This window comes from Trifolium pratense, linkage group LG5, assembly GCF_020283565.1.
Source record: "Trifolium pratense cultivar HEN17-A07 linkage group LG5, ARS_RC_1.1, whole genome shotgun sequence".
NCBI lineage: Eukaryota > Viridiplantae > Streptophyta > Magnoliopsida > Fabales > Fabaceae > Trifolium > Trifolium pratense.
Window position 1 is genome coordinate 47428554 of NC_060063.1, and position 12304 is coordinate 47440857.

At 31.5% G+C, this 12304-nt stretch overlaps 1 protein-coding gene across 1 annotated transcript; it reads right to left on the reverse strand.

The window, feature by feature from the left end:
• Nucleotides 1–53: 53 nt before the first annotated feature.
• On the reverse strand, nt 54–4651 carry LOC123883535 (protein XRI1-like). Its single transcript, XM_045932377.1, has 9 exons — nt 4369–4651; nt 3477–3532; nt 3275–3397; nt 2848–2987; nt 1808–1871; nt 1615–1711; nt 1495–1535; nt 1323–1406; nt 54–719 (listed from the first exon to the last, which is right to left on the reverse strand). The coding sequence occupies exons 1-9, from the start codon at nt 4389–4391 to the stop codon at nt 448–450; spliced, it is 900 nt and encodes a 299-aa protein (XP_045788333.1). The 5' UTR covers nt 4392–4651; the 3' UTR covers nt 54–447.
• Nucleotides 4652–12304: the final 7653 nt, after the last annotated feature.

The window sequence follows — 12304 nt, forward strand, 5'->3', positions numbered from 1 at the left end:
GAATATAGTCGCAAGCATTGAAATTTAATCAAAATAAAAACAATCAAAAGAGCTTAATAAAAACACATCTCTTTCAGACAAATTTTGTTGCAAGGGACATGCAATAGAGCCAAATTGATTCGTATGTTTCAATTACAAAATCTAAGCTCAAGCTTAGTAAAATTGTCATATAGACTATAGAGCCATGGAGTGTTGTGAGGAGAAAAGAGCTTAATAAAAATATTAAGATTTTCATCACATACTTAACAAAATCATGTGCTCCCTCAAAAGAACAGATAAAATAATATATAGACTCCACTAGGAAACAAAACACTAAGGTGGTGTAATTTACGGACTTAAATAAGAAAATAAAAAGTTGCGGTATCGGCATGGCATCTACACAAAACGAAGCAACCAACATATTAATTGTGACGCAAAAGTTAGTACTTAGTACTAGATAACTTACACTTAACCTTTGGTTCTCATAATTGTGATGCTACCTTTTCCTCCATCAGTGCGGATTTTTGTTTTACCAACCACAGGCTTTCCTGAGAAGGCTGATTTAGGGTAAGCGGACGTGTCGTCACTGCTTTCCTTTGATTTTGAGGTTGGATTTAGAATGCGCTGATTGATTTCTTTCAGAGTAACATCTCCATGAGCACCACTTGGTTTAATGAAGGCAAATGGATAGGCAACAGTAGAAGCCAACTTTGTCGGTGTCCTTATAAAAGATTTCCTACCTATACATGAAAAAGAAGTCTCAATTTGTTTTCATGTGAACGAATGTCATAAAAAAGTTGAGTTCCGTGTAAAAGGATCTTGCTGCTTTAAATCGGAACTCAGAAGAGCTATTTTGAGAATCGGGAAATAGGAAGAGCTATTTGAGAATCGTAAGATACGTGATCAATAAAAATATGGCATTTATGGAAGAACCGGCAATGTACACAAAATCATAAGCTGATTCAAGGTTCAAGTAGTAAATCAAAATAATAAAAGGAAAGTGAGTGACTATACAAAGTTGATAAAGAAAAAAATGGCCAGCTACACAATGTTCAAGGGCCAAGTTGCGATTTATCATGATGAATCAAGATAATCATCATAATGAATCAAGATTCATCATAATGAATCGAGATCCGTGTTGAGATTCATGTCCAAAATAAATACGCACAACAATTCTTATCGATTATGTTCAATTATGATTTGAATTGAGATATGACTCGCAAACACCATAAGATATTGATAGCCATGCTTTTCACATCTCGTGATAGCATCGCAACATAAATTAAGTGGTTAATTGGTAGAACTAAATCTGAAGAGGAACTCTATTAAAGACAATGTCAAACCTTTGAAGACAACATTTTTAGAGGGTCGAGTGACAGGCTGCGGAACCACATTCTGTTCATGTGATGGTGTGATGTTACATAACTCTGCAGGAGGAACAAACTTTCGTAAATAAAATTCAATCCACAGAAGAAGCAATCAAGAATGATAATACTGGTAGACAATGTAATCTACCTGCAACATCAATATGCACATCATCGGCTCCTGAAAAATTCCTGATTCAAATAACAAAAATTTTAGATTATTTTGTGTAACCAACCATAAAGGAAAAATTAGTGGTCGAGAGAAGCATACAAATCATCAGGACTGAGTTGCATCTCAGCATCATTTAAGTATTCAGCAAGCCACGCTTCATTTGCTTCAAGGTCAGGTACATTTTCCAATGTATATTCTGTGTAAAAATAAATATCCAAATTAATTAGGGAAGTCATTTCCGAAGGAAAAAAGAAAAAATGGGGGAAAAGGTGAAGTCCTGCAAAAGGCAAACCTGGTGCCCCAGACATCCATTGTGACACTTCTGGAAAAATATCCTTAATGGAGTCGTCCTTCCCCTATATACATAGATAAATTATTATCTTAATTATGAGTTTAACATAAAAGAAGAACCTATTTTATTGGTTGAACCGTAGAGCTAACGAAAAAAGAGACTTCCCACTGTTGAGGGACACTCCCACTCATCAGTCATGACCGCAAAAAGGACTCAATAAAATTGATATTTGTATAGAAGATAACACGATTTCAACCAAACAACCTCATCAACAAATTCTAGTTCGGCATAGGATTATCCGTCAACCCAAACGTTTTAAACAAAGAGTTCTATCTCAAACCAGCATGTGCTCATACAGAAAACATGTGGCGGATTAGTGAAAAGGTCTCACTTCTGAGGTTAATCCATAAAAAGGTAGTAAGAGAAACAAAACCATCGGTCATTTTTCACTAAGGATGGTTATTGTTAGAATATTAGAAAATTATGTAACTTAATAACAATAATACATATTCATAAGGATTCTATTGTAGGTTTATTGGGGGTGAGGTGTATGATCCTGACCCCCGCAGTGCACTCGGGTGGATTTTCTCGCCATCCTCAAAAGGAAAGAATCTGTGGTTGCGGGGATCCCCGCATACGGATGAAAATTGACATTCCTACTGCGGGAAAGATCCCCTGCCTTTTTTGGTGGAAAGTCGATTCGTTTTCTCTATCTCTCTTTGATGTATTCTATCTCGTCCTTATCTCCCCATTTATTATCACCCTTGTCTTTCCTCTACCGGCCTATAGGCACCGTGCTTTTCACACGCATAAAAAAAGCCAGGGAATCCATTTCCGTCGTCAACTATGATAGGCATTGCGGCCTGTGGCAGCAGCGCACATAATCTGCCGTATCATAATGCCGTTACAGCAAGGCGATATATTCTCATAATTACAGTTTAGAACAAATCCGCACTACTTAAGTCTTCTTCATATTGCAGTAACAACCAATATACTATAAGTGTGAAAAGATAATCCTGAAATAAATAAAAAGCACTGACATTTTTAAAATATGGCGAAGGCATCTCCATGTTGGGAAGAGACTGATCACTATCTTGGCTGTCGAACTGTAGCATCCGCCGCCTCTTGGCTTGGGAAGTCTCCCTCACTTCCTCCACTTCCTTTTGTCTATAACTTGATTCTGAAATCCACCATTTTTGCATTATAAGAGGTTAATTAATAATAACAAAAAGAACAATGTTGTCAATTGTGGAAAATAGCGATTTGTTCAAATTTCGCTCCACAACAGTACTGCAGAGCTGCTATTTGACAACATTTTGAACTAACTATCGATTCATTCAATCCGCTACACACTATAGCGCTGCCATTTAACATCACTAAAAAGGAAAATATTCAATTTATTAACTTGCATGTATTAAAAAGACAATGTGAACAAAATCCGTATCCTAAAGAGACGACTTATCTTACCCCCATTATCGACATTATATGCCAAATCACCACAAGCCTTAACTGGAGTTGTTTCACCATCAAACATGTAGGAAAGATCTTCTCCATTTTGAGGCACGTCATTCCAAACCTCCTCCGTAATATCTGTCCAGAACAACAATTTTTCTCAAACACCACTATAGGAGTAGAGAACAACAAACTTAAACTTGCACAAAGTACTTACCGAAGTTCGAAGTCTTTTGGATACAGTAATTCTCTCCATGCCAATCCCATTGCTCCCTAACAACCATATCATAGAGCAAACAAGTAAATGTCGTAGTTGTAATGCAGCATTGGCAAATATTAACAAACAGAAAAATTATGATTTCAACCAAAAAAATCGCTACAAAAACTAATTTCGAAGATCCACAAGTAGCATCACTAACCTATGAAGCACGGACACAGACATGGACACCGGACACTGACACGTCGACACCAATTTGAGAAAATGACATAATTCAATCATAAGTGTCGGTGTCCGACACCGAGACACACCTAATCTGAGGAGTGTCCGTGCTTCATAGTCACTAACTAATTACTCAAACAACATTTGTAACATCACAATCAGCAATTCAGCATCATAGACAAACAAAAATCAACAACATGAATCTAGAAACTGAATCATCAGATTCTACAATCTACTACATTATAAATTCTAGCACAATCAGCTTTTCTTACATTAGTCAGAAAATAACTGCATAAAGAGAAAAAGAAAAAGAGAAAAACAACACCAGCAAAAAAGGGGCATAAAATAAATCAAACGTTGACGCAAATCAAACATGTCTAGAATAAATCAAAACTACTAAATCAAGTAGAACTATTTTCCAACATTTTATGTAACAAAAGAATCAACATTAAGATGAACACCCTAAAAAAAAAACCACAAAAAATATTTTTTTATAAAAAAATAATAAATAATTCACAAAATGAGGAAAACCCATTTTATTATATCTCAAACAAAATCAAACCCAGAAATTAAAACTCAAAAATGCATTTGCAAAACCAATCCAGCCAAAAAATAACAAAAATAAAAAAATAAAAAAATAAAAAAGAGTGAAAGAGTGAGAAGGATTTACTTGTGATTGTTGTTGGAATCCATGAATTGAGCAGTAGGGAGTGTTTGTTCTTAAGTCAATGATGATGATGAGAGGTTAATTTTGATTTTTTTTTTTTATATATATATAAGTTTTTGTTGTTCTTACAAGAAGAAAATAAAGTAGAAAAGTAACCGTTACAGAGGAAGATCGGTTTTGCTACATAGATAGATACATCACTCCGTTTTTTGTTGCTTGCTTCAGATTTCTGCTCTCTTTTTGTGTGCTGTGCTATGTGTCTATGTGTGTGTCTATTGCATATGACAATTTTTTTTTTCTCCACTAAAATTAAATTCACATATAATTTTGAGTTCGAATTTGGGTCACGATATTTGACTTAATAATTTCGACATTTTTATCAATTGAGCTATGACTTATTATAATAGAAATAATTAGAAATATATTATATATCCATTTTATTATACAGGTAGTTATGAAGTTTTCAACGATGTTTAGAGTTTGACTAATTTTTGTCGAAGATGTGATGATATATACTTTCTCCGAACATAAATATAAGCAAAAAAAACACTTTAAATTTCGGTCACTATTATAAACAAAATTTAACTACTTTTAAACTAATTAATACTACTATTCCTAATATACCCTTATTTAATTCTATATTTTTTTTAGACATTTCACTTTTACACTTTTCAAAATGGGTAATATAGTAAATTTACCTCATGTTTTGCATTAAATCAAGAAAATTAACTACACTTAACTAAATTTCTTAAACACCACGTAAACAGTTTTTTTTCTTATATTTGTGTCCGGAAGAAGTATCGTGAGTTTTCTCTTCTCAGCTAATTAACTAGAGAATGACGGCTAATAATATGTCTAAAGACTAGAATTTCTTGCTACTTGAATTAATTTACTATTGTTGATAAAATGTTGCATGCTATATGTTTAATAAGAACCCTAATTTTTTTTTAATCAAGTAGGTTAGTGACTAGACTCTTACACATTTAAATATGGAGAAATGTGAAATTTGTTATTCGAACCCCTGTCACTCCAATAATGTCTCTGGTAGCTGTCATTTGAGCTACACTTATGAGACATAGGAACCCTAATTTTATTTTATTGTTTTTGAGGTTTTATATTTTTATTTATTTAATTTTTGACATTATAGAATTAATTAATTTAATTTAATGAAGAAGGAGGAGGAAATAATAACAGCAAAGGAAAAAGAAAAATTAGAAAATATATGGGAGATGATGGAGGGTACAAAATGTGCGCACGATTTTACCTGGCACACCCATACTTTGTTCAGTTACTCTTGTTTCGCGACACACTACCCACTTTTTGTTTTTTATGTTGAGGAAATATTTTTTAACTTTATTTTCTTCTAAAAATTAATAAAAATATTTTCGTGTGTTTAGTTCGGCTGTTAGAGACATTACATTTTACAAACACTAGTCTGAATTTAAACTTCCGACACTCTACTTAATTATCGTTTAAGAGTGAAATTTTAGCCACCAAATTATTTGCAAAAAATAAATAAATAATATAAATAAATTTTATGCACTGACTTATATCCATTATTATTTTTTTGGTCTAGTAGTTTAGTGGCTATAAATTCTACCTCAAAGGTGAGGTTCAAAATCCGACTTCTCCAAATAAATGTAATATTTCTATTAATTGAGTTAAACCCGTGTGGACTATCCTTTTATTATTTAGTCAAAGAAATTATCTCATCATTATCTAGTTATCTTAATTTAAAAAATTAATATTAGTCTTGTTCAAAAAAAATTAATACTAGTAAAAAATGATTTTTAATGTATTTTATATTTATAAATTAATTTTAATTTTTAACGAATACTATAAATTTAATAATTATATTATTAGCTAATTTACCAATTATATACTACTTTTATTAAAGAGCGCCTAATAAAAATAGACTCGAGTACAAGTAGAGTGTTCATATGGTTACTAACCGTTGGTTAGAAACGGATTCTAAGACGACTTTAGGAGCCTTCTCTAATCCTGACACAATGTCGTGGAATTTGAGAAATCGTTAGAATAATTATTTTTCTTGAACCTTCATGTAAAATATTCACACATGTTTCGAAAAGATGATGCATGCGCGGCCGATAAACTTGCCAATGAAAATTATGTATTAGAGATGTTTGGAGCGTCTCCAATAAGAGTATCTAAGAGAGTTTCATAGGCTAATGACCCGAGTTTTTTTTTTATCATTAGAGTTCCACGACGTGATATAGAGAGTGTCAAAATTGATATATGATACCTTAAATAAGGTACCGTATCATCAATTTAATATCATCAATTTTTAAGTTAAAAAAATAAATGTAAAAGAGACCATTTGTTAATAATGTATGATACTCAAAGTGGTATCACTATTGAATCAAAATTTGTATAAGTTGCATAAATATTACAAAGCATTGTAGAGATCACTTGTTAGTAATATATGATACACAAAGTATTATCAACATTAGAGATACTCTTATAACTCTGTATAAGTTGCATATATCTTATCTCAAAAAAAAAAAAAAAAAGTTGCATATATCATTTTGGTCGGTTAAAAAAAAAAACTTCAGTATAGTTATTGTTTTACGACTTGCAGGAGTAATACTAACTTCCTTTTTATTGTTGGAGTCTGGTCAATTCTTTTCTTTACAAATTCTTTATTGGGAAACCCGTATTTCATAGTATAAAGATGAAAATAAATGAGCAAAATAAAGTAGCATTAATTTATTCGCATGCCTTTTAATTGAATTGTTATCAGAAAGAATCAAATTTTATTTTTATTTTTTAGTTGTGGTTTATTAGTTGGTATGGACGTAGAATTTGTACTTTTTTTTTTTTAAATTCTATATTTTGTATTCTAAACACTTAATTTAGTGCTTTTTTTTTTTTAAGGACTTGACTACCTCTTATACTCCCTTATAATAAATTTTTGCTTATCAAAAAATTGAATATATGATTCCCATGCTAATGCTACGGTGGACCACCTTCACAAGTGGTCCACCCTGGACAAGTGATCTACCGAATATGAATTTTACGAAATTCACTGTTGGATTGAAAGTTTATATCGTATAGATCATCCATAAATTTTTTAAAATTTTTTGAAAATCATTTGATATGTTATTGAGACCCATCAAGATTTACGTTATTTAATAAACTGTTAATCTTGATGTGTCTCAATAACATATCAAATGATTTTCAATTTTTCTAAATTTTTCTATGGATGATCTATATGATATAAACTTTCAATCAAATGGTGGATTTTATAAAATTCGTATTCGTTATAATATTATTCATGACTGGTCCATCATGGACCACTTGATGAAGTGGTCCATATTAGAATTTACCATAATTCCCAATTTCATATTCTTATTTCTTAGCATTTTGTTTCAATTTCAATACTAATAACTTAATTTTAAGAGTAAACGTAAAAAAAAAAAAAAACTTAATTTTAAGAGTTTAATTTGGATTTTGGTAAAGAAAATAGTTTAATTTGGATACAATTTCAATATAAAATGTTTTCCGATATTCAAATCACAATTTTTTATGTGTAACAAATAATAGATTTTGGTTTTGGATATGCACCGACAGTGTAAAATAATTTTACACCATCATCCAATAAACAACCATTATTTTGTCATGTCATATCAAGAAAGTGGGGTGAAGTGGGATGATGTGGCGGAAAACATGGTTGGTATTGGTTGACAGCGTAAAATTATTTTACACCGTCGGTGCATATCAATTAAATCCTTTGGATATTAAGGGTCTGATTGGTTCGAGGGCCCGATTTTGTGTATAAATATTTATCTCAGACCATCTCCAATGGTGTAGTATCTATTAGGTACTTATGATACTTATTAGGTATTATCATTAGAGTAATATTTATTTGAGTACCTAATATGTACCGGTTCTACAATAAGCAATAGTACCTATTTTGTTTTTTTGGGTCCCATTTATAATAATGTATAGTTATTGGTGAGATGTGTTATTGGTAGGGCCTATTTAGAACTTTTTAAGAGATGTTGGGTTGGAGGAATTAAGTACTTATTAGGTACTATTATTAAAAAATTATAAATGAGTGATGTGTACACGTGAGGTTTAGTTAAGTACTCAAAAATGAGTATCTCTATTGTGGATGCTCTCGGTACTTAATTTTTTTGGCCCGTCCCTGTTCATAACAAGACAATTTCTTAGTGATATTCCTCTATAAACAAATTCTTTGTGATATCCCTCCAAACTATTTTGAGATTTATTTCTCGTGTCTTCTGGAAGTCTTCATTCGTTTCTGGAAATTAAAAAAAAAATACACCCCCCCCCCGCTACTTAATTAGCAAACTCGGGGGACGCAAAACTCGAGAAAAAACAGTTCGCATTCTAGAATGCAAATCTTATAAAATAGGGGGCGAAAGAAGGAGGAGAGCTACAAAACTATTAGAATTTATAAGGTTTGCATTCTAGAATCCGAACCGAGTTCGCATTCTAGGATGCGAACTATTTTTTCTCAATTTTTGTTATTTACATACTCGCATCCTACATTGTGAGGGAATATGATTGGAATGTTGGAGGTGCATCTAAGACTTAGGGGTGCGAGAAGAAAGACTCAACTAATTTTGGTCATGGGCTTCCAAGTGAAAAATGGTTGAGTGGCAGTAGCATTTTTAGGTTTTGAAAATTTCTCATCCCACCTACCCACTTTCTCACCACACCCCTGGAAATTCCATTTTTGCCCTTGGTCAAAAATTCGGAACGCGTTTTCCGAATTTTTTTTGCCTTCAAAAACAACTTCGGAATGTGTTTTCCGAATTTTTTCCAAATTTGAACTAAAAAAATTCGGAAAACGCGTTCCGAATTTTTTGACCAAGGGCAAAAATGAAATTTCCAGGGGTGTGGTGAGAAAGTGGGTAGTGGGATGAGAAATTTTCTTAGATTTTTGAGATTGATGATATGGTTTGGACTCACTCTGTGGACTGAGCTTTTGCTTTGGTGTGCTTCTGGGCTTTTGGCCTTTTTGGACTGTTGTCTCTTTGTCTTGAAAGTTTCTCATCCGCCCCTCCCCTGAATTTTCATTTTGGCCCTCGAATAAAAATTTTGGAATGTGCTTTTCGAATTTTTTTTTGCCTAGAATACAAACTTCAGAATGTGTTTTTCGAATTTTTTTGGAATGTGGCTTTTGGCCTTTTTAGTATAATAGGTTAGTAGTCATTTTTCATAAATGTTGTAGCATTTATTTAAACTGGAGTCCAAGTTCTACAACACTTCTAATTATACTCCCTTTGTCCTAATTTGATTGACACAGTTGATTGTTGTGTACTATTCACACATGTTGTTTTGACCTTATTTTTCTGCTAATAAACAAAAATAAATATTAGCATATAAGATGTTGTTTGATTCGTCTCGATGAGTATTTTTAAAATATCAATTTTTTATAATTTTTACTATTATACAATTAAAAATATTAATCGTCAAAGTTATACATTTGTAGGGACGGAGCCACATATACAACTATGTGGGCAGCTGCCTGCACTTCAATTTTAATTTGCATCATAGTATATGTAATATATGTATACTCGTATGTTAATGTATTTATTTATATAAACTATTTTTATAAGATAAAAAATAAGACAAATTTAAACATACCCTAAATTTATGTTAATATATTTTGAAAACATTTATTTAACTTTAAAATTATGGAAAGAGAAAACTAAAAGATATTTATGATTTACTCCATCTTATTTTATTTTAATTTAGTCAAGTAGCTTAGTGGATAGAAAATCCACCTTAAAGGTGTATAAGTTGAGTGTTTCGAGTTCGAATCCGGGCTCCTGCAGATATAGTGTGATGTCCCTACCAACCGAGCTAAGCTCACGAAGACTACTCCATCTTATTATATGCATTGAAAAGGATATGTTATGTTTTTAATATTATACTTTTATTTGCTTAAAAATTGCCCCCACTACTCAAAATTTCTGGCTCCATCATTGTGCATCGGCATGCGTGAAATAGTCAACTGTGTCAATTAAATTGGAACGGAGGAAGTACCATATTTGTGAGACACTAATTCAAAATAAATCTTCATCGCTCTTACTTGGGGGACATTTCACACATATTTGTTGTATTCAAGTGTGAGTAGTTAGCTTGTAACAAAAAAAAGTGTGAGTAGTTAGTCTCACTTCTAATTTAGCTCTAGTTTGATTTGATGTAGGAGTGAGACGGGATCCTAGTAGGATCCTTAATCCTTATACTGAATTTTTTTATGATATTATATTAAGATAGTATGTTCATTTAATTACGAATGAACTATATATATATACACGAGAAATGACTCATATCATTAGTCGTTGTTGCTTCCGCAGCTCTCAGACTCCGGAAGCCCCCAATAACATCCACCGAAAATTTATTTTATTTTTATCCATCACCTTAAATTTAATTTAAATAATGATGAAGTTGATGTGTGTGTAACTAAAGGGAAGTCAACATATATATTTTACTAAGTGGATGGATGAATGTAGACACGAGAAGTGGCAAATGCAATTTTTCCAAAATTCTCCACACCATTTTATTTCTTCTTAAGATCCCAAATGGGTGAATATTACTGGATTAGTGAAGGTGGATTGCTTGACTTATGGCTAGCTACCCACATCATAGAGATTGCTAGTAGAGTTGTCAGTGTGGTGTTGCACCCACTAATACTGTTGCCAGGTGGACTATGACTATATTTCCACTTTAATTTCAACATAAAAAAAAAACTTATTTTATGGATCTCCTAAAATCCTATTATTTTGAAGCAACTCACTAATTTTTTACTCCAATAATATAATCCTTTAAAAACTCATATTAGATCCTACTATTTTACCTCATATATTAATACTTTATCCGTTTTACTTAAAACCAGTGACGGAGCCAGAGTGAGGGTACCATATATATTTTAAATTTATAGTATTAAATATGATTTTTTTTTCTACACCGTGTCCTTTGATAATTTGGAAGTATTTAACCAAGAGAACAAACCATATGCCTGCGAAATAAAATTTTGGTTAAAAATTAGTTGTGGATACCATATATAAATTTACGTAACTTGTTCTTATCGGTTGTTGAAACCCTAGTTCTAGCTCTCAAAAAACCATATGCTATGTATAAACAACATGAAATCAACATTTATGCTAATGAGTTTAACTTTTTTAGACTCTCATAACAACTTTATATTGGTGTGTTTTGGTTAAAGTGTCAACATATACTAGTATGACAATATATATATATATATAACATTCTTTAAAAATTTGTGGAGGCATGTGCCCACACACCCTATTATGTGCCCCCGTCCCTGCTTAAAACAAAGAAAAAATTATTATTATTTTATTGTCAAATTTAGACAAAGTTTTGTTACTTCAACAAGTCACCATGATTCCAACCGACGGAATGAAATTCCTTTCAAATAGTGAACAACTATTTTTTTTATGACATGTGACGGTCTCAAGGCAAAATAACCTCCATTAAAAGTGCTCTTAATAAAAAAAACATTTAAATTTATTATTTAATTACACTCACATAAAAATACATATTATTTAACTATTCTAAAAATATATGTCAATGTATTTAATTATATTTTCTACTATTTATCAAATATATATATATATATATATATATATATATATATATATATATATATATATATATATATATAAAATTAAATAGTGTGACTAAATTCTTATTTTCAGTCAAAACTTTAAAATTCTTCCCAACAACTATCTTAGCGGTTGAATCTTTTCCATTGTGGTGGAGCATAGATACCTAACTTTTCACGTGTTTTAGTCTATATCATCTAAAATGAAATATAGTGAACCAATAAAAAATAATGCATGATATATCATATTGTTATAAGAATAATTTGATTGATATAAATCTTTGATTTAACTATAAATAAAGTGCTTTTGGCACCATA